Genomic DNA, 24,771 nt, shown 5'->3' with positions numbered 1-24,771 from the left:
GGAACTGGGAAGACAATTCAGTTAGTAAAGTGCTTGTCCAGTAGAAATGAAGTCCTAGGTTTGATCCCAAGTACTGCATAAAACATGGTGATGCACTTCTGTGATTGTAGCATCAGAAGGTGCAGACAGAGGATCAAAGTCATTCTCAGGTATGTAGCTGGTTTGAGGCCATCCTGGGATACATAAGACTTTTATCTCAAACAAACAAAAACAAGGAATAAAAAAAAAGAAAGAAAATTAACATTCTGGTTGGATATGATAGCTTACATCCCTTATCCCAGCCCTTGGGACATTGAGGCAAAAGGACTGCAGTGAGGTCGATGCCAGCAGGGATGCATATTACTGTTCAGGCAAACCTGAGCTACAATGTTGAGTGAGAACTTGTCTCAAAAAACAAAAAGTAGGGCCAGCAAGATGGCTTAGCAGGTAAAGGCACTTGGTGCCAAGAACTACAGGGTAGAAATTCTGCAAGTTATCATCTGCCCTTCACACCCTAAATAAATGTAATAATAAAACCACCCAAACAACTAAAGAAGAAAAACAAAAAATTAAACATTATGCCAAGAAATACACATTAACATTTTCAGTATCTGTTTTCTTATTTGCTACCATACAACTTACAACAGACTTCAAAAGAAAGAGTATTTACCTTTTTCTCTGGAGAGAACTTGAGTGGTTCTACGATGTATAAATCATTTGGGTCTACTGTAAGTAAGGAAAGGAGGTGTAAAATGAAAAGTGGATTATGCTATGACCAAACACCCCAAACAACGTTAGTGATTATTTTATTAATGAAATGGATAATAGGTATCAGGATAACCATTATTTCTACATTGAAAATTAGTTAGCCAGAATGGGCATGGTGGGCTCTGAATTAGGTCAAATTATTTGAAGGTTGGTTATCAACTCTGAAGAAAACCAACATTCAAATAAGTATATTTCCATTTTACATTTTGAATTAGCAGTATCAACTGATATAGGAAGGGTCCTTCTCTGGGACCAGATCCATTCCCCACCTGATGATAACAGTAAGATTACTGGGTAAGCCATTACCAAGCCTATAGGTAATTCCTAAAAGATGGAGTCAGAAAGGTACATTAATGATGTGTGTCAAGCAGTTGGAATCATATATAGATGCTAGTTAGAAGAACATAAAGAGATTCAGGAGTGCTTTTTTCTAACTTTTTATAGTTCTGATTAAAACTATTAACTCTCGCCGGGGCGGTGGTGGTACACGCCTTTAATCCCAGCACTCGGAGGCAGAGGCAGGTGGATCTCTGTTGAGTTCGAGGCCAGCCTGGTCTACAGAGCTAGTTCAGGACAGGCTCCAAAGCTACAGAGAAACCCTGTCTTGAAAAACCAAAACAAAAAACAAAAAAAAAACTATTAACTCTAAAATACAGAAACAGTTTGAACATGTAGTACATGTGACCCCATACTCATGAAAAAAACATTCTGACATGATGAGTATATTAGATCTATAAATTTATCTCTAAGTTTAAAAAATTCTGTTACTCAGAACACTCCTACCTTTCCCTACAAGCACACATCTCTAAGCAGAGGTATAGAACTTTAGCCCTATTCATCTTGTTAAAACAACTCATAGTCCAACACAGACTAATTTAGTAAACAGCAAATTTATCATAAAAGTATACACACTAGTAAAGTATTAACAACATGATCCAATCAATTACAACTTATATTATTATTCCCAAAAAACTCTTGAAAAAGTCACTAAATACATAAAAGTATACGATATTCCTCAAAATAGCCATTTCTATAAACCATTAATCTCCAGTTATTCTTTAAAAACATCACAATGCCTTCCTCTAGGAATGCTGTTGTTAGTCAGATTGACTTCCACACTGTAAACAAACGTGGTAGCAAAAGAAAAAAGCAAAGCTGCCAAGGACACAACAATCTAATTTTAAATTATCACTACAAATAATTTTCAAAGTGGAAAAGCACACAAAGATGAATAAGCAAACAAAGATATAGTACCCCTTGAGCAAGGGCCCACAAACACAATAAATGAAGATTTACAAACATTCAGGATATTAGGATGATCACAGATTAGTATCATCTAATAGCCATACCACTGTGAAAGGGACTGATCTCAAAAACGGGCTATAAAGACACTATACTTAACTGTGTTTAAATATTAAAAAGCTGGAAAATATCTCAAGAAACACAAAACAAGAAAACCAAACAAGGCTTTTTAACAAAACACAAGGATTTCCTAAGAACAGAAAATGTGGTTAAGTAAAATTTAAAACTCAATGGATGAATTTACTAACAGATTACATATAGCTGCAGACTGTGTAGCTTAGAAAATGAATTAGAAAAAACCAATCACCAAAAATGTATCATAGGGAAGCAAAAGGGGGCTGGATTAAGAGCACACACTGCTCTTGCAGAGGACCTGAGTCGGGTTTCCAGCACCCATGTCAGAAGCTCACAGCTCTGGGGACCTATTGGCCTCCAAGGGTACCTGCATTTACATTCACACAGCCACACATATTTAATGAAATGTTAAAAAAAAAAAAGACAGAAACTTTACAAGACAAAGAGGATACAGAGAGCTGGATTAATACATTTATGAAATTGGAGACTTAAGACACTGAGAAGTAGGTAATATATGTAGGGGACAATTCTCCATTACTCAAAAGATATCTATGTAGAGTTTTAAAGAGCCCAACAAACCTAACACAGAATTCAAGAAAAATGAAAATAGTTCAAGGGGCTGTTGTGGTGGTAGGCAGATCTGTGAGTCAGAGACCAGCCTGATCTATACAGTGAGTTACAGGACAGTCAGAGCTACATAGACAGATCCTGTTTCCAAAAAAAAGGAATTCAGAGGTTTAGAGACATAATGACAAATGAAATATGCAGGCAAATTTAAATAAACAATGAATATAATATGTAAAACCATGAGTTAGAATTAAGCAGAAAAACTAGAATTGACATAAATAAAACATAAAAATGAGGCCGGGCGGTGGTGGCGCACGCCTTTAATACCAGCACTCGGGAGGCAGAGCCAGGCAGATCTCTGTGAGTTCGAGGACAGTCCGGGCTACAAAGCGAGTTTCAGGAAAGGTACAAAGCTACACAGAGAAACCCTGTCTCAAAAAAACAAAAACCAAAAAAAAAAAAAAAAAAAAAAAAAAAAAAAAAGGCATAAAAATGAACATAATAAACAACGAAAGCATGAAGTTAAACAGAATGCAAGGACTTGTTAATAAGATCATTGTATTGATTCAGAAAAAGGTAAAAAAAAATGTTTCTTTAGACAGGAAATACTTGTACCTTCCTGAAGTGACCAATAAAGGACAATGACTGTATAACTTCCAACCTAAGCACTGTAATAGGGAAATAAACATCCACTTCATCCTAACAAAAGGCCTCAAGTTAAGATGATGAAGGAGAGTACCCTAGACCACCACAACACCAAATGCTCTAAGTATGTGTTAGTACATACTTAGCAAATGGGTAGATTCTTGGAATTGTGACTTAACATTACCAGAAAACTTCATTCCTACAACTTAAGCTAAAGACCCTAAACTTCTCTTACAAAGAAAATTCTATACCCATGTAACTTTACTAATTAAAAAGGAAGGTATGATCTATAACTATAGCATATCTCAACAGGATGAAACAGAAGCTTAATAAGAAGACAAGAAAGGAAAAAACAGAAGCAAGATCTGAAACAGTAAGATGTGAATTCTAGAAATTCTGGTTTTTGAGGGGAAAAAAAAAATCAGACGTAATTCTTATCTTGTTTATGCATTCTTCAAAAGAGAAGAAATAAACTTCCATAAACAAGCAAAATTAAAGGAACTATTTCTGCTTTGCAAGAAGTATTAATATTTCAGAATGAAGAAGAAAAAATAATTTTTTCTTATCGTTAACTGGTTAACAGATAATTATATTTAAATTAATGCCAGTATGTTTTTGTATGTGTGTATAAGCTATGTATTATATGTATACACGGAATGAATGATAGCAATAATGCAAGTGATGGGAGGCAGGATTTAAGATTACTTTGTTGCTATAACCATACTTGTGAGGGGGTATGGCTTTATTTGAAAAGTGGAGGTGGGTTAGCTGTAAATGTATACTGTAAACAAGCAATCCTCAAAGTAACTCTATAAAGAAATTATACTGGATATGCTAACAAAAAGAATCAGGTAAAATATTCAATTATAACCAAAAATAGAAATAATATAGAGGGCAAAAATAAAAGTAAACTCAACAGATGTAAAACAATAATATGGTAATATTTTTAAAATCAGTGGTCTAAATAAACTATTTAAAGGAGACTACCAGTCAGTTGGGCAATGAGATCCAACTATCTATTACCTTTAAAAAAATCATTTACATACAAAAAAGAATAGCCACATTCACTTGAGACAAAGCAGAATTTTGACCTTGAAATAAAAACTGCATAATGACTAAGAGTTCAATATTCCAAGAAGACATACTGGTCATTTAACAACAGGGCATCACAGTATGTAGGCATATGGTCTAGTGATTTTAGACAAGGGTGATTGGACTACTGTCATTAAGAAATGCATAATCTAGTCAACAAACTGTGCAGAAGAAAACGGATCCTTATGTCATATATACAAAAATTAACACCAAGTAGAATAAAGATCTAAACCTATTAAACTAGGGGGAAAAAAAACAAAAGTTTTAGGGCTCTGGACTTCACAAAGATTTTCTAGATAGGACACTGACAACAAAAGCAAAATGGGCTGGGGCGGTGGTGGCGCACGCCTTTAATCCCAGCACTCGGGAGGCAGAGCCAGGCGGATCTCTGTGAGTTCGAGGCCAGCCTGGGCTACCAAGTGAGTTCCAGGAAAAGGCGCAAAGCTACACAGAGAAACCCTGTCTCGAAAAACCAAAAAAAAAAAAAAAAAAGCAAAATGGATAGTAAAAAAGCTATGTGCAGAAAGGAAGAAAATATTTGTAAATAATATATCACATTTACATTTATATGCTAGTGTATGTGTTTGCATTTGTGTGTGTGTCTATATATAGGCATATATACAATGAATTAGCAAATCAAAGCACAGTAAAATAACTCACAGACATTAGAATAGCTATTATTAGAAAAAAAGCAAAACGATGGAACACTGTTGCTGGGGTTGTAAAGCAGTACAGTAACTATGGAAAATATGGAGATTACTCAAAAAGAAATGAAAAACAACACTGTCACACGATCTAGTTATCCCATTTGCAGTCATATATCCAGAAGAGCTGACAATAGGACTGTCGAAGTGGTATTTGTACACCCATGCTAGCAGCAGCATTACTTAAAACAGCAAAAGACATCAGAAGAGACAGCTTAAAACATCAGAAGGGCGCTAGAGAGATGGCTCAGTGGTTAAGGGCACTGGTTGCTCTTCCAGAGGTCCTGAGTTCAATTCCCAGCAACCACATGATGGCTCACAACCATCCATAATGAGATCTGGCCTGTAGGCAAACATGCAGGCAGAACACTGTATACATAATGAATAAATAAATCTTAAAAACAAAACAAAACAAACAAACAAACAAACATCAGAAGACAGAGAGCTGATGAGATGGTATATTGGGTAAAGGCACCGGAACCAAGGCTGACAAGCTGAGCTTGATTTCCAGGATCCACGAGTCCATGGCAGGAGAGAACTTTGACTCTCAAAGTTGTTCTCAGCCCTCCACATGTGGCTGTCCACAAGCGCATACACAGATGAAATAAAGTAAAGAGAAAAATGCAAAGAAAATGAGGTATTTACACAAAGCAGACAATTATTCAGCTTTAAAAAGGAGATCTTATTGCACACTATAACATGGATGCACCCTGAAGGTATGTTATATAAAACAAACGATGCATAGAAAGACAAAGACTGCATGATTCCATGGATATGCAGTATTTAAAATAGTTAAATTAAAAGGGACATAAAATACAATAGTATTTAGGAGATGTCAGGCAGAGTGGAGACTGAGGGAGTTATAAATAGACATAATTTTCAGATTTCCAAAATGAAAATATTCTGAAGATCTGTTTTACAACAATGTGAACTTATTACTGAATTTCATACTTAAAACATGGTTAAAATGATACATTTTTATGTTGTTGCTTTAAAAAAAAAAAAAACAATTTGAGCCAGGTGGTGGTGACATACACCTTTAATCCCAGCACTCGGAAGGCAGAGGCAGGCGGATCTCTGTGAGTTCGAGGCCAGCCTGGTCTCCAAAGCAAGTTCCAGGAAAGGCACAAAGCTACACAGAGAAACCCTGTCTCAAAACAAAACAAAAACAAAAACAAAACAAACAAACAAAAAAACTATTTGACATAGTTCCTTCCAAGCTAAGAAGTGAAACTACGTATAAAATGGGAAAATTCAAGGCAGACAAATGCCTTAAGAGTTTTAATTGAAGAATAATAAAGAAATGAATAATAAAAATCAGGACTAAAGTCAGTTCCTTCCTGCCTATTTCCTTCAACTTTCTTTAAAAGCAAGGATAAGTCGAGATCACATCACTGTTTATAACAGAAGCAATTCTGTTATTAGAAAGAAAGCCTATTCTATTTGTCTTTAAAGAGATAAAAGGAAAGAAAAATTTAAAAATGTATTAGTTCACCTAATTTAAAAGAAGACTAGAATTGATGAAAACAAAAACCATCTCAACTATCTCCCAATTGCATGAATATAGCTCAAATAAGAAATACATATACACCAATCAGAATGACTGTAAGACCCACATTATGAAATGATTACTAGGATGTAGAACAACTAACTGGGAAAGCTGGGAAGAAGCCATCCAAAGCTGATGGGAGGTCATCCATAGAACACTCTAGAAAACCATGCTTTGACATTTACTAAAAGCGACACTCAGCACTCCCACTTCCATTCCTGTTGGCAGATGCATGCACATGTTGACTTAAAGACATGGAATAGCTTTCAAAATGAAAAGAGTCCAAAGGTAAATGTGTTAGTGTGCAGCATCTGTACAGTGGGATACTGTACTAGAATTAGAACAAATGAACTATATTAAACAGCATGGTGACTTGTAACCATTAGATGTTAAAATACTGGCTACACTGGGAGGGGGAAATGCACAAAGTAGTTTTGGAGGTGTTAAGAGTACACTCCACTTTTTAATTAGGATGTGGATTACACAAGCATACTGAGTTTGTAAAAACTAAGCTTGCACATGAGTGGATTAAGTATGAAAAGCTTACACTAGTGAAACTTAGGAGTGATTATTTGAAGGACATAATAATGGAAACATTCTGCTTAATTACTAAAATCCTAAAGAAAGGGAGAACAGCTGTTATTGAGAAAGCACCCATAAATGAAAAATATAATTAACTGGTTATTTTACTATTGCTTTAAAGATAAATTTTTAAGTTTCTTAATAAGCACTAATTACAAAGGAACTAAAACAGGAAAATAGTCACTCAGTATACATCTGTTCACCCAAATGTTAGCATGTTTTGAATGAAACCCAATTATAAACTCTGGGGCAAAGAAAGTGCCTCAAAAGTCCTAAACTAGAGACAAAAAGGGTCCTACCTGCACAAGAAGAGGAGGCAGAAAAGCACAGGATGCTATGGGAGCACATTGAGCATTCAGGTTTTCCATAGCTGCTGAACTTTCTCAAACATCCCTTTCTAAAAAGAAATACTTCTAAACAGGAGCATGTGCAAACAAAACTACTCATTGCTAATTAAAACTAAGTCCCCCTCCCCACCCTTTGGGCTTTCAAAGGAACAAAGAAGTTTAAAGTATGAAAATGATAAAGTGGCTTTGACTAGCACAAACACAAAGATAACTTTCATTTTTTGGTTGCAGATGGTCACAAACACAGCATGTACATTATACTTATGCCAGAAGCCAGTTTCATATTAAATATACATACATTCATACACACATATCATATTCACAGAAATCTACCTTCTTTGCCAGTAAACTGCAGAGATTTGGATCTGATGAGGGGGAATGATGTTCTTCTTTTCAAATTCATGTCATCATAGGAAGAGAAACACCTAGTACATTAAGAAAATAATATAGTATACAATGAGTGTATGGCATCTAACTTACTATATAGCCCATTTAAATGGAGGATATTGAGAACTGCATAACAAATGGAACAAGCCTAAATTAACACACCACACACTGCTAATGTGAGTAAAAGGAATCTGCAATGGTCATATGTTACAATGTGGGTTCTCTTTCATGTTTGAAGGCCACATCTGAATACCTTTCTCAACCAAAATAATTCAAAGGTTTGATGCATTTATTATTGGCTCCTCTCAATTATTCAATATAGCAATCTCCATGTATAGTGACAACTGGTTTCAAGAGGGAATTATTTCATATCCTTTTATCTGCTCAGCATTTCTTTGAGGGAAAAAAAGTGGTGAAAGAAAGAAGAAAACTGTGAAATATGTTAACCTTACCTTTTAGGGCTTGGATACTGATTACTTTTAGGAAGTTTTGAAATGTAATCTCCATCAAATTGAGAAGTGTTTCGACAACGTTGCATACAGAGCATCAGTCCCAAGACAACACATAAAATCAAAGACATAACAAGGTAACTCTGTCGATCTGAAACCTGAAAAGATAAACAATAATAATTATAATAATAAACTTCTTTAAAGAATATACAGTAGACCCTAAAATTCAGAGAACAAATAATTTTAAATAGTCAGTGTGCTCCAAAACCATAATACAGAGCATGCTGCTTGAAAACAAACTATCAGACAATTGTTCTTGTTCTGTTTTCTTCCTATCTGATTCTTCCTTGGAAAAATTTTCAACCTCTGAAAGAGATGCAGCAGTACAGTAAGCACATTTCATTTATGCCTTAGACGTATGCTCACAACATTTTGTTAACATTTAATTAGTCCTCCCATCCGCACTCTCTTCCTCAGGGATAAGCATACTAACACATCGCCTTTCCCATTATATACAACTGAACCATTTCTCAGTTATCAAACCCCTCAGACTCAACCTCAATTCCTTAACCTTGCATACCCAGTACTTCATTAAGGCTCATTTTTTAAATATATAGTTTTAAATTTATACTTAATTCGACTAACCTCTTATTATTTTCTACTTCTAAAATCCTAGTCCAAGTTAACTTCACCCACATTACTGCAATTGCCTCCTAACAACTTCCTTTCCTGTTTCTGCTCTTGTTCTTAACAGCCAATTTTCAACATGGCAACAAATGAGGAATTCCTCAACATGTTAAGCATTACTGAGAAGATGTAGATAATTTCTTTACTTAATAATTTCCAATCATTTGCAATGCTCAAAATAAAAATCAAACTAAATTGCTTTTTCCAAAAGACCTGACAGAATTAACATACCTACCTTATAGGTAAGACTAAATCATGAAAGCCATGTTTTATAAAAGAATACCAAAATGTAGTTCCCAAACAATAAAATAATGCATTTTGGTGTTTTGAAAAAGTTCTATATAAAAGGTCCTATGTAAGTGACAATTATGTTTGGTTCAAGCTTTGAACTATCATTTTCACAAGTTTGCCCTTCTGATAACCTCCCTAGGTGCACCGTGTCTTACAACAGAGGCAGTTACACAATTACCTCTCGTTTTAATTCCGCTACAGTTGCCGACAAGTTTGAAATAAGCTGTGTCATGTTGGTCAGTTGTGCCTGTAGCAAGTGGATCGCTTCAGTTTGCCGCTGATCCTATAACAAAAGATTATCATTTTTTTTTATTTCATCTTGTACATTAACTACATTATAAATTTAATAAAACATATAATTTGGAAAAACCACTAAGTTCTTTCAAAATGTATTTTTACAAAAATCTTAATGGATAAATACAAACTTTGATGAAAAGTTTAAAAAAATATAAAACACTTAAGAATCTGGGATTGTGTTCAATCCTCTCTTCAAAAAAAAGAATTATTTCATCACTCACTGCCAGGATATAGAATACCATATAACAGAAGCTAATGCACTTTCCAAATTAAATTGTTTCCATAGGTAAGAACTGTGGATCACCAGTCTCATACCTACTACTCTCACCAAGTGTTTTTAAAAGCAAAGCAGCCAGTAAAAAGACATGCTGAAACTTCTTTGAAGTAAGTTTCTGGATACAGAGTATTTTAATGTAAAATTAAAAAAAATCTTTCCTTTCACATCAAAATACAATGAATGAACTCAGGATGGATATCACACCTACAAACTGTTATCTAATAGATGCTATACTCCTACCAATGAAAAGAAGGTCATCAAAGTCACCTCTCTGCATTATTTCAGAAACTTTTATAATCAACATGTCTTTATTTAAATTATCATTTTCAGGCACACTGTATACTAGACAAATGGTACTAAAAATTTATCATTTTCATGCATACTGTATACTAGACGAATGGTACTAAAAATTTAACCCTGGCCAGGTGGTGGTGACACACACCTTTAATCCCAACACTCAGGAGGCAGAGCCAGGTGGATCTCTGTGAATTCCAGGCCAGCCTGGTCTACAAAGCGAGATCCAGGACAGGCACCAAAACTACACAGAGAAACCCTATCTTGAAAAACAAAAAACAAACAACAAACAAAAAATTACACCTATTAATGAATCAAAGGAAGGAAGGAAGGAAGGAAGGAAGGAAGGAAGGAAGGAAGGAAGGAAGGAAGGAAGGAAGGAAGGTAAGTCCAGGAAATTGAAAACTCTAACTTAAGACCTCACAGAAACTACATAAGCAATTATTATTCTAGATCTATGATTTTTCAATTTCAGATTCAAAAAGGTTTTAAGTCTCAACTGTGTGTAAGGGAAGAGGGGTGTATAAAACTAACAAAAGGGTTAATTAATGCAAACCTTTAATCTTTTCTGTATAGTTTACCTTCTTAAAAAACTAAGTTAGTGATTTATTATATCACTTCTTTTGAAATTCAACCCACATACACCACTGATTAGCCTGAGATAGTTACAAACACCTAAAGACAAGTTTAAACTGGTTAACGCTTCTAATCAACACATTTGAAGATTGTAATATAAGATTACAAGTACTTAAACAGGTCTTTGAGACATAAAATATAGATTATATATATAGAGAAAATAAAGGTGTTATCAGATTAAAACTCTGTGGCGCACGCCTTTAATCCCAGCACTCGGGAGCAGAGCAGGCGATCTCTGTGAGTTGAGCACTGGTTCAAGTGAGTTCCAGAAAGCGCAAAACAAGAAACCTGTTCGAAAAAAAAAAAAAAAAAAAAAAAAAAAACAAAAACAAAAAAACTCTGATATATAATATTTGTTGGTTGTGGTAGCACACATATCATACTTAAAAGTGTAATACTGAAATTCTTTTCTGAAGACAGAGGAGTGAACTTATTACCAGTCATACTATTATCATTATCTACATCTGGCCAAGGGATAAATAAAAAAGAAGGATCAAAAAGAAATAAAGCTGTTATTTTCTGTAATTAACAGGAGTACTACAGAGAAAAACCACAAAACATTTTTCAGTTTTAGGAAGTTGCGAAATTATACACAAAATATAATATTCAATGTTTAAAAAATTTTTTCTAGATGAGATAATGACACCAGTAGCAAGATACCTTCCCAAACATGATAATGTATCCAGCTATCAGAAGAAAATGTGAGTAAGAATTACTTTTGTTACTTACATCCTACCAAAATCAATGGACATTTACATCATGATATTTACATTACATGTAAATCAGAAGAACCATTATGGAGAATAGTATGAAATTACTCAAAATGTTTTAACAGACTTTCCATATCACCTAGCAATACACTGCTGGTTATGTAGCCAAAGGGGATAAAAAAATTTCCAGCATTTATGGCAGAATTATTAATAACAGATAAAATATGTGATTAACTCAAGTTGACTTTCAGTGGAACAAACAAAAAACAAAAAACACTAGTATATTTACATAATGTGATACTATTCAGTCATAAAAAAAGAATAAAGTATCGTTGTTTATAGCAATGTGGATTAATATGGAGGTTATTACTTCAAGTGAAATAAATCATACATAGACAGACATGTCCAGATATTCTCACTCATTTTTGCAAACTATTAAGTCAACCTACACAGGACAGAAAGGTGAAAAAATGAAAAGAAGTTCAATAAAGGGCACAATAGAGTGGGAGAGTTTCTTCCATTTCTTCTCTAGCACAGTGGAAAGTACTGGTTAAAATAATTTCATATATTTGAAACTAGAGAGTACTGACACTGGTTGAAGTGACTTATTACCTTGATTATCCATTACACATTGTACATGCACAGTAATTATAAAACACTCCATAAAGATGTATGCATATCACATTATACTCTAAAAATTAAATATATGATAAAGAAGAAACCAACCTGTTCTTCTGCTATTCTTGAAGTATTCTGAAGCTTTACTATTGTTTTATTGAAAGCCTTTTGCATTTCTTCCATTTGTTTTCGGTACCTACAGAGTAAAGAACTGCTTTAAATTCACTTTCTCATTCATTAAGTACTGGAAAAATACTTCTGATTTTGAGATTGGACAATCCACTTTTCTTAAAATGACCTATTGAGGACTGTACAATACAGTAATACATACAAAAAGTATTAACCAATAGATCCTGAACATCAAGTCTATTCTTCTCATTGTTATAAAAAAAAAATGTAATGTGATTCCTTCAGGATGGAGTACAGTGGGGAAAGGCCAGGAACAAATTCCTCTTTCCATACCTTACTGACATCTCATTAGCAGCATTTCAACTTAAGAGGGATAAGAAAAAGTGGTATGTCAAGAACTCTAGGCATCTGGTGCCCAAATAATGGCAAATGTAGGAGAAAGAAACTCTAGGATAGATACTGGACATTTATAGAATAATGAAACAGAATACAGGCATAAAAACAAGAAGACTGTGCCTACAGTCTTAATCACTGCCTGAGTATACTGACACTAAGGAATAAAGAATATAAATTATGACAAAAGAACTATGATTCTGTGATCTGTATAAAAGGTGTGTTGATTATAAATGCTGCATATTTTGTCTGCATATATAAATGCTGCAATCTTGTCTGATTTCCTCTCATCTTTACATATCTAAGCTTTTAAATATCTGGTCCAGATGCACAACAAGCCTTAAAGTACTTTTCCCATGTTCTCTCTGGGAATCAGTAAAAACTGCTGAAGTCAAGCAACAGAAAGAGAAAACTATGCTGGACATGCTAGCATACATCTACAGCCCCAGTTAATCAAGAGGTTTGTAAGATCACATAAGCCCTTCAAAAGCTCAAGACTAATCTCAGCAACATAGTAAGAACACAAAAATTATAAAGGAGTGAATGAGATATAGAAAATGTATTAGCCTAATAATAATGGCATGTCACTAACTACTTATAAAAACAAAACAGCTAACAATTCTGGAAAGCTTTGAACACCAAGTGGCTTGCCCTCTTTTTTTTTTTTTTTTTTTTTTTTTTGGTTTTTCAAGACAGGGTTTCTGTGTGTAGCTTTGCACCTTTCCTGGAACTCGCTTTGGAGACCAGGCTGGCCTCAAACTCACAGAGATCCGCCTGCCTCTGACTCCCGAGTGCTAGGATTAAAGGTGTGCGCCACCACTGCCCGGCTAAATAGGAAACTGGACTTTTTTTTTTTTTTTTTAAGATTTATTTCTTTATTATGTACACAGTGTTCTGCCTGCACACCAGAAGAGGGCACCAGATCATGTTACAGATGGTGAGCCACCATGTGGTTGCTGGGAATTGAACTCAGGACCTCTGGAAGAGCAACCTGGGCTCTTAACCTATGAGCCATCTCTCCAGCCTGGCTTGCCCTCTTTTTTCCAGTTAAAATCATGCTTACGACATTACCACAATATCTTTGTAGATCTTATCAGTTAATGTATAAGAAAGCTTACCTTTGACTAAGTTCCTCCAGATAACGGCCACTGAGAGACATGTTAACTTCTAAGGCTTTAATACGATTATTAAGTCTCATAAATACTGACTCCTTTTGATTTGATCCATGTACAAGATTCCCATTCCCATATCCCAGATCTGTAGAATTTTGTAATTCAGCATAGAAATCTGTAGCTGTCCTCTGTAACCCTCTTAAAAGGGCATCTTCTGGAGACTGTTCGTCCTCTTTTACTTCAGGCAGTGAAGGATCTATAACCGGAGTCACTATTTGCTTTGGTGCATCAGCTATACTCATTCTGGCTTCCCCATCTTCACTATCTGGTACAGTGGCTGTGTTTATAGGTGGTGGTACTGTTTCAGATAGCTTGATGATGACTTCTGTGGGGGACATGTCTTCTTTCACAGTATTGTCCACTACCTCATTAACTTTACTTGTTTCATAAATAACAGAGGGCTTCTCTATAGAACTAAAGCTCTCAGGCTTTTTTTCCATTTCATCATCAGACTCAACAGGACTCTCTTGGGGCATTACTTGTGATGGTGTAAGTCCTCCCTCATATTTAACAGACTCAGATCCTTCTACTTTAGTCAGTGAATTGATTTCTGGAGTAATATCGAAGAGAAGAGACTGAGAAAGAGTTTGAGGATGGCTTGGTTCAATTTCAATTGCATCCACTGTGTGATTCATCAAATCACCCTGGTGCACACTACTTAAGTCATCAAGAACAACAGTTTCAGCTTCTCTTTCCACGTTCTCATTGTCCACATCTCCACTGGGAGGCTCCACTACTGAAACCTCTACTGATTCTACAGGAAGTAGTAATGACGGCTGAGCTGGCACAAAATCTTTTCCTTTACTCATAGCAGTTCTGCTGCGTTGTCAATAAAGAGCGATTCTAACTGAGCACCATTTATATATGTACTCCGAGAAACTAGAAATACAACAAATTGAAGTCAGTTCACTACAAAGTATTTGTGTCTCAGACTCAAACCAGGATGACGACTCATCCTCCTGTTCCCCGCTGCCCGAAAGGGTCACTGTGGATGGACTTGCTTCCTCTTCTTCCTCCTGAACCAGTTGTACAATAGGACTCTCTTTTGGAGTATCAGAGGTTGATGGTTCTGTATCATGTGTACGGACTTCATTGATTACATATCTAGAAACACATATACATAATTAGATATCACTTAGTTAGAAATCTAATGTTAAAATAAGCTTAAGGAAAATGTCTTTGCACAACATAAAGGAAGATCAGGATTTCAAAAGTAATGGTGTGTACAAAGCTGTACTTAATTTTCCCCATTTTTATCTTCCCATTTTATTTTGAAAAAATGCATTTAAGTCAGAAATGGCAACACAAAATCCCCTTACCAAGTCAGAAATGGCAACACAAAATCCACTTACCAGATAATCAGATAGCTCAAGCCACTGTATTTTACCACATCAAATTAGCTTCCTTTTAATGTTTGACTCTAAAGTGAATACTTCTCTTCCCTGCATGTACAGTGTACCTTTCTTTCTGTAACATTTACTAACTTTTTACAAGCCTTAGCACCACTCTTTACAGATTAGAAATTCAGATACCCAAGAGCTAGAACTAGAATCCAGGATTTTAATATCATCTGCAGAAGGCAACTCAAGTTCTCAACGATGTTTCTGTAGATGCTGTGAGGAATTCCCACACAGAAGACTCTCTGCTTTTAAGGAGATAACAATCTTAACTTCACCTGAACTAGTTTTCTTATTAAAAGACAAATACCTGACTACTTTAATAAAAAGTCCTGGCTCATCATAAGCCAACAATGTCATTAAGCCTGTCTCAACATTGGCTCTAGAGAGTACCAGGTCTGTATGGTTGGGCCTAACTAGGGGGGAGTAATGGTAGAAAATTACAGTGCCCATGGTTCTGTCTGAGATGGACAATTTCTGAGTACAATCTTAAAGAACAAATGAAAAACCTGAAAAACTCAGGTAATATGAATATCAAAATTGAATTATCTTTATATGCAAAATCTACTTAAAAAATTCCTACCAGGAAGTGTTTCTAAGTACAGACTACTGTCACAATGACAAAAGCAAAGACAGAGAGCATTTAAGAAGCAGACTTTCATTTTTGCTGAGAGAAAAATACTAACCAATTAAGATAAAACAAATTATGCTTCTCTAACCAGAAAGAGCTATCTATAGCCATATAGATTCATTTAATACCTAATTATGTTTCTCACATAGTCAAGGTCACATCACTTATTAGTTACAGAACAAACCATGACAGTAGAAAGGAGCAATGTGTGAAGAAAGGAAGGAAAGAATCAAGCAATCTGGCAAACGGTAAGTTACATACTGTTGTACACACTCTAGTCTGTTAGAGTTAAAACACTTAAGCATAAGAAAAGAAAGTAATAGCTTTCCATAACTTCTACTAATATTGTACATGGAGTCCTGCATTTTTTGTTATCTCACCAAGTGATTGCTCTATAATTATTTAAAAAAATTAAGAGCAAACAAAGAAACCTTAAGTAAAAACTTTGCAGTAATATATAATAAAAGTCAATGTGGGAGCTTGTGCCTATAAATCCAGTACTTGGGAAAAAGAAACAGGAGGATCTCAAGTTTGTGACCAGGCTGAACTGCATGGGGAGATCATGTCTCAACAACATTCCTTTTCAAATATTCATGTTTGCATGTGTGCACGTATAAGTGTGTATAAATAAAATTAGCTTGCTTAGTTTGTTTAAAAAAATGTTAACTGAAGAAGCCTAGTTATAAAATCAAGAATAGCAATTATACCCCTAGATAATTAGAAATACAAGAATGTCTTTATCACTAATATATATTTTTAGGTACTTTTACAAATCAGTAACATATATGCTATATTTTTCACTCCAATCACCTAATAAATATTTTCAGTCACTTTCAGAATTATAAATTTCTTAACTCTGCTCTTCAAAGCCAAAAAATCATTCTTTAATTAGTATGCTGTTTGGGAATTACAGTTCAAAGCATACTCACTGCAATTCTGATTTTCTACTATTGTGAAATAGTTCAAAATTCAAATACCCTCTCTACTAGAGTTCCTGGGGCAAAAAAAAAAAAAAAGATTTTCAGATTTTACACAATAACCATAACCCATTAGCCAAATTACTGAATTTATTGTCTACTATAGATAGCATATACCTACAAATAATATGTACCTATAATGTAAATATCTTTGATAAGACCCCCCCCAAATTAAAGTATTTTGTTATCTATATACACAACACTGCCCCAAGTGTGCCACCGCAAAAAAAAAAATTCAACAAATCAGTTTAAGAAAGGGAACAACTCAGTTTGCTGGGTGACAAACACAAGTCAAGAACTACCACTCTAGGTAGTTTGGGTACCCTCTGTGGCTTTCTAGGGACACCATATATACATATACAATGCTTTAACACTTAATAAAAAACAAGCTTTTGAAAACTGTCCTCAAGCCTAGAGTAATCACCTTCAGTAAGGAAATATTTTTCTTAAGATCCAATGTGTGAAAACAAAGCATAATACCAAAACAACAAATGTGTGGAATGCAGTGTATTTTTTTTTTTTTTTTTTTTTTTTTTTTTTTTGGTTTTTTCGAGACAGGGTTTCTCTGTGTAGCTTTGCGCCTTTCCTGGAGCTCACTTGGTAGCCCAGGCTGGCCTCGAACTTACAGAGATCCGCCTGCCTCTGCCTCCCAAGTGCTGGGATTAAAGGCATGCGCCACCACGCCCAGCCAGTGTATTTTTAATATACATATACACAAATGAAAAGAAGCAACTGAAGTGTTAAGTAGCTGTAGGAATGTCTGCCTAATGACTCAGGCTCTCATAAATGACTAAATATATATAATGTATATATATAGTACAAGCTCTTTTTATATTCATAAACTCAGCTCTGTTTGTCGCAGTATAACTTACTCAGGTGATGGAACAGGAGTGGAAACACGACTTGATTCAGGCATTTTAGGTGCAGTTGTGGCAGTGGCATTCTCAGATATACTTTTATTTCCTATTTTAAGAAAGATGCCCACATTGAGTTTAATGTTTAAAAGCTGTACCATAAAATATTTTACTGTAACAAATTAAAAAGAGCTTTAGCCTCGTGAGGGGAAAAGACGGACAAATACATTTGCTACTGAGGAGATTTTTCTCTTTTAAATCTAAATCCTCTTAGAAAGATATGACTGCACACGATCACAACTATAAAGAATGAACGTTATTCCTCAACTTATTTGATATTATAAATTTTACATAATCTTACATAATTAATATACTTCTAGAACAGAAAGCTATTGGAAAATGAAGTAAAATGGGTAATTTTGAAGCTTACCCTTGGAGTAGTGGTTTTTAAAAAAATAAAAGGCACCATTTGTTACTCTTTGCTAATGATATTATTTATAATTCTCTAAAGAAAAAGCCGACTTACTACATTAGTATTTTTGCTATGCAAAAGGAAAGCTAATATAAAGTACCACTAGGACTTCAAATACTCAGTAAAGAGATGAGGGCACAGAATTACTTCTGTCATAGCTAGGAAGGATCAAGTATCAATTCAGTTGAGTAGGGCACCTGTCATCACCCAGACACTAGGGAGACTGAGTTAGGAGGATTGTTAAGTTCAAGGCCAGCCTGGCAACTTAAGACCTAACTCAAAATTTAAAAAAATTTAAAGGCTAGGTATAATGCTCAAAGAGTACTTTGTACAGCAGATGTGATGTCTTGGGTTGAATGAATTCTACCAGGGTGGCAAGGAGGTGTGACAGAGATCAATTCATGAACTTTATGCAGATGAAGTTTGTTCATTAAAAAAAGAACTTGTGAAGTTCAATTAGCAATGGCTAATGCGGAACTGCTTAGTTCTTTTCAATGATCTCTCCATTTCTAAATGAAAATTCTATTTTGTTGGTTTCTTATTTCCTTTTTCTAACTTAAAGGATCCATGAAGTACTATTTTAAAGACCCATAAAATGATTAGGTACCTTCTGTCAAGTCTTCAGTTTTTGCTCCCAGAATATTAGCAGCAATATTCACCATATTTAGAATGGCATCTAAAACAAAATTCAATCAGAAAACAATACCAATATACCTAAACAGTCTTATTAAAATCTTAATATAGTTTTTTAAAAGTCCATAAAGGTATTTAAGTCTTTTTCTTTTGACTAGTTACCTTTGTATTTCCTATCAAAGTCCAATATAGGACACAGATTTTAGCCAGAATAAATTGAAATTTTAATGTTCAGAAGGAATTTTGAATGCATTTTTTTAAAAATAAAACTTTCTCCTATCTTTTACTAGATACTGTCTTTAACACATTACAAAATTCAATTATAATTCAACATATAGCCTGGACTGGGATAGAGGAAATGAGATGATCAAAATTCATATTTCAATTTTTTAAGGTTCTATAGTTTTTTTAAAAAATCAACTTATATAGACAAAGTAATTTCCTAAATGAGTAAAAATAAAATGGGAAGATTATCCAAATAAAAGCAGAAATTTCTATTATTAATTTTATACTATCATATTATCATGTATCTATCAGTCACATAAATTTGTAATACACATAATTAAATTTCTTTGATGGCTTTTAAAACTAATTAGGCAAAACAATGTTTTGTGGGTTGTATACAGCACCCAATATCTTTGATTGTGTGGATAAGGCAATTTTTTTTAAAAGTTAAAGTCAAAACTAAAGTTAACAGGTAGAACAATTTGCAAAGTTGGTTGTTCTGATTTTTTCCCCCATCAGTGGGGATATTTAGCTAACAAATAAAGGTGGTACAAACCTCCATTTCTACATAAAGACATCTATGAATACATGAGAAGCACAAAAGAGCAGAATTCCACAAGAATCTGGTGATCAGAGTGGGGAGTCTTCTAATAATGTAACATAACTTCAGAAGAATTTCCCTAGTCTACCTTCAACTATCATTTGAAGTCAATTCTTCACTATCGTGCACTTCTATTAAAGCATTGAGTGAGAGAGGCTGTACTGTAAGCCTCCCAAGTTATTTCCATCTTAGACCCCTCATAAAAGTCATTCAGAGAGTTTGTATTACACTTTCAGTGAAAACCAAAGATGTGAAAAGAAAAGATCTAAGGGAAGGCACATCAAGAAGGCTGAAAGCCAGCTCAGCACGGTGACACAGACCCATACATGTGTGTAGGGTGGGAAAAAGACTTTGACTGTTTTAAGAGGACTCCAAGTAGAGTAATTTTAATATGCACATAAGTGTGATTTTATCTGAATATGAAACAAAAAACGGACTTTATTTGTAATTATCAGAATAACAAAAGCTGCCACTTTTAAATGTCTTGCCCTTAGATGCGACAAGCTAGTGAACAGAGAAGTACAGCCCTAGCCTTTTACTCAGGCTAAGATGATGCTTCAGTTGAGGTATGACAGGAACAGTAACCACCATAGCCTCACAATCCTCCACATCAGGAATGGAAACTCCTGCTTTGAATAAACCTACTTTGAATGCCAATAACATCCCACTGTTGGACATGACCTTCTACTTACACTGCCACCCAAAGTTCAGTCACAGCTGCCTGATTTACAAAAATCAAATTTTCGAATCTATAGTTTATATTCTCTTGTATTCAAAATAAACTTATACCTCAGATTTCCAATTTAGGTTATCATTAAAGAATTCAGGGCTGGAGTGATGGCTCAAAGGTTAAGAGCACCGACTGTTCTTCCAGAGGTCCTGAGTTCAATTCCCAGCAACCACATGGTGGCTCACAACCATTTGTAATGAAATCTAGCACCCTCTTCTGTATACATAATAAACAAATGAATAAATAAATGAATAAATAAATAAACAACAAAAAAGCTACATGAAGAAACCCTGTCTTGAAAATAAATAAATAAATAAACCAAAACAAACAAACAAACAAAAAAAGAATTCAACGAACAGACATCTACATTAACCTGTATAAAGAACTTATTTTTGTGTTATTTTGGACTTAATTTTACTAATATTTTAACAATAAGAAGACACACAGTATTTTACATCTTAAAGACCTATCTGTCATCATTTTAGGGGACTGCTTGGTAACAAAAGCAAATTTTGGAAGATTTCTATTTTCTAGTTCATCTAACTAAAAGAAACAACTTCCTTATGTTCAAAGAACATTACTTTTTTCTCTCTCGTTTGGTCTTTTGAGACAAAACAACTTTGTGAACAGTCTATTCTCACCGTTCTACACTCAGAGCCAAATGTGGGTAGGCAGCTTTAGATCTTTTTAGAAGGACTAGAGCTGTAACATCAAGCACAATCTCAGACTGTATTAATTTTCCCTCATTTCTCTGAGTTGGCAAGTTACACATCCCACATAATTCCTTTAGGAATGAAACACTTGTAGGGACCAAACACCTCTACATTATTGTTGAGTCTCCAGTACTTCAATGGCATTTTGGCTACAGAAAACTAACTCCTGTCTAGGATGCAGAGATGGGGGAGTTTTTGTCTATGCTTCAATATTCCAAGATAAACCAACCCAAACACTACCTTCTTCTATGTGCACTCTGTTCCCTTTGGATAATCATTTCTACTTTCTAAAAACGGCAATACAAAATCCACTTACCAAGTAACCTGGTAGCTCAAACCACTGTATTTTACCACATCAAATTTCAAATATATTGACTTAAAAACTGCCTTTTTTCCTAAACTTGTATATGGATATATTTAGCAGATATGGAGATTTAAATAAAATGTAAAACACGTATCTAAGAGGAAAGATAAGCTAATAAGAATATCAAGGTAGAGGGCCATATAGTAAATTCACAAGACAAAGCACAAGTGAAACAGAGGATGCATTAGGGAGAAATCTTATTGCTGTAAAGATGTAAGTGTTTTAGTTCAAGAATGTAAGTAAGAATCACAAGAGCTATCAGAATGGGCGTGCACACACAATGCTCAAAGACAGCCATTTCTCCCTTTGTAATAGTAAAATTGCACAGTATCAAGCATTTCTAGGTATAGACTGAGTATGTATTCTGGTGATGTATACTTCCTATGAATACTAACTATAGGCTAAGCATCCCTATCCCAAAACTCTAAAGAATGGAAGCCAAAATGCTCCAAAATACACTTTTTGAGCACTAACAATTCCTACTTCCAAAAGCAGGAAATTTAAAATACAACTTCATATGATGGATCATAGTCAAAATTCAGGTATACTACAAATACTGTATAAAATTACCTTCAAGCTATGTGCATAAACTACAAAACAAGAGAATTTCATGCTTAAACTTACATCTCAGCCTCAAGATAGCTCATTATGTATATGCCAATATTTTGAAATCCAAACTGTGAAGTTAAAAGTTACAAAATTCTGCTTTATAGACTATATACACAATTTTAAAAAGGGAAAAGTTTGTGTATGTTAGTACACATCTCTAATTTCAATACTTTGGAAGTAGAGGCAGGAGGATGACAAGTTTGAAGAAACCTGGGCAACATAGATTTTGTTTCAAAAATCTAAAGAGTGGGAAGATAACTTAGCACAGTAATAGAGTGCTGGCCTAGCATGGGCAAAGCCCTAGGTCTGCTTTCCAGTATCAAAATGCTGGGTTCCAAATAAGCCCAATTTCAAGCTCATTTAGAACTGCCAAACTTGGATATTCTATTGTTAGACATGGGTTCTTTAGACTAATTCTACACATGTATGCACTCCTTACACTATTAGTTATCCTATCTTAGAGGATGTAACTAAGTCAGGTATGTCATTTCAAAAAACTATTTTCCATACTACAGAGCAAGTAATATCTCCCTCTCCCTATCATTTCACTATGCAAATTCTTTAAATACCCAGAACACACAAAGGTAAATGAATTGCCTTTCAAGACCAATAAAAGAAAAAAAATAAAGTTTTAGCAAGAATCATATTTCTCAAAGAGAAAGAAAGAAAAGGTTGAATATAAAAGTCTATATACAATTAGTTAAAATACTATATGGTCAGAAAAGACTATAAGTAGGGAAATGTCCTACACTGGCATCTAACTATGTTTTAATGGCATCTGTGAACTAATCCCATAGGAATAAGAAAAACAAAACCCAGAATATTAACAGGGTTTTCTCTTAGCTAAAACTATGGTAAGAAACTAATTACCTCCTTTCTGGTAACCATCAGAAGCTAAAGATCTTTTAGTCTGGTTCTAACTCCATGTATAAAAAGAAAAGAAATAGATGCTTCCTCAGAACGAGTTCATCATTAAGAATAATTACTACATAAAACAAACATATACTGAAGAAAATGATACTAAAATTCAGATATATAACATACCATCTTGTTTTTCACCCCTAAAATAATGCTGTATCACAGCACTATTTTTATATCAGCAATAAAATAACAATGGATTCTAAGTAAAAATAGTTGTTCAAACCTAAAAAGTCAAAAATTAACAACAGAGGCTAGGGTTTTAGCTGAGGGCTACAGTGCTTGCCTCACATATGAAAGAAAATAAAATCAACAATTATAAATGAGGTATAATGAACTAATATGTAATGAACATTACATAAATGGGTTCTCTTCTCGCAGGTATTTTTAATATTTTTATTCTCATCCCTTGGAGACTGCTAAAATTTACAATCCTCCATGGAGAAGAGATAAAAGGAGAAAAGGGAAGGTGAAAAGAAAGAGAAGTTGACTCAACTCCATATACACGACATATAAACTGTCTATCAAAGTACACATACACTGATATGACCTCTAGTCATTCAGTTATTAATCTCTAAATAAACAGAAAATGCTTAGTTAAGTTTTGTATTAACCGCAAAAATAATGTTCCAGTTGGCAGGATTCTTCTGTATCTTTAGCTAGCCTATCCCTAGGTTCACACTAGTTTGGAAGAGAACAAACTAAACCACCAAGTAGGTATCATATTCATTCTTCAGTTGAAAACACCATATTGTATTATTACTATTATTGGCACATATTGAAAATAGCTTTTATATTTTACAGTTGAACAGAAAACTAGTCATATGCATAGATTACCAAGCCTTCACTCACAAATAATTTACTGGTGTGCTGCTTTCTTAATAATTTTCCCCCAAGAAATTTATAGCCCTTTCTTCACTACAATGAGATTGAGACCCTCAAATATGATTACATTACATTTTCCTCCTTTTCACCTACTATATTTCATTTCCATGAAAATTCCTTTCAAAAGCTAATGCAGGTCAATATTGGGAGTATATTGGGAGTATAAGCATCTTAAACTACACTGCAACAAATAGCCTGTCAGAAGGAGAGCAAGAGACTGAGACTTTAATAATATAAATAGGAAACCCCCAAGTACTTACTTGTAGCAGAACCAAGAAGATTTTTTGAGGATTTATCCTCCACAGTATTATAATCCAGGGGATAATCTGTTTTAAGAGAGGATAAAAATAATTTTGATGAGAAGTAGTTCTAATAACAGCATTTAAAATTCCTGAACTTTGTCAATCAACTGAAATACAAAACACCATATAGTAAGTATTAATTATAAACCTAAAACATGTTCACATAAAGAGGTTCAGAAGAGCCTTTAACAGGTGTAAATCAAAGGAAAATATATGTAATGCTGACCAAAAGAATTAAACACAACATATTTTTCCAACCTTCAGCAAATGTCTTGTATTTTTGTAGGAAAATGTCAAGAGAAAATCAAACAAAGTAGTCAGGGGATTAAAAACTTCTCCCCTTATGATTCAAAAGAGCATCTAAAAGACGCAGGTCTTAATGGGATTGTTCCAAGGCTCATGGAAAAGCAAAGGAATCAATATTTACTTCTGCTGTTTCAGTATCTTATAAGTTGAACAGATTCTTAGGCCCAGAATTGGGATATACTCATAATTGATAGTGCTTAGTGC

The 24,771-nt window shown here is 34.4% G+C and overlaps 1 protein-coding gene across 1 annotated transcript in view; it reads right to left on the bottom strand.

Moving 5' to 3' along the window:
- The window catches only part of Suco (SUN domain containing ossification factor), a 60,907-nt gene that overhangs the window by 2,835 nt on the left and 33,301 nt on the right, over positions 1–24,771 (bottom strand). The window contains 9 exon segments of the mRNA XM_028864449.1: positions 650–705; positions 7,944–8,035; positions 8,450–8,604; positions 9,603–9,707; positions 12,365–12,452; positions 13,897–15,054; positions 17,828–17,918; positions 18,889–18,957; positions 24,220–24,285. Coding sequence (XP_028720282.1) covers positions 650–705; positions 7,944–8,035; positions 8,450–8,604; positions 9,603–9,707; positions 12,365–12,452; positions 13,897–15,054; positions 17,828–17,918; positions 18,889–18,957; positions 24,220–24,285 — 1,880 coding nt within the window.

The sequence above is a fragment of the Peromyscus leucopus genome, chromosome 15 (assembly GCF_004664715.2).
Source record: "Peromyscus leucopus breed LL Stock chromosome 15, UCI_PerLeu_2.1, whole genome shotgun sequence".
Classification (NCBI taxonomy): domain Eukaryota; kingdom Metazoa; phylum Chordata; class Mammalia; order Rodentia; family Cricetidae; genus Peromyscus; species Peromyscus leucopus.
The sequence above is the reverse complement of the archived record's forward strand: the minus strand, read 5'-3'. Positions and strand labels throughout refer to the sequence as shown.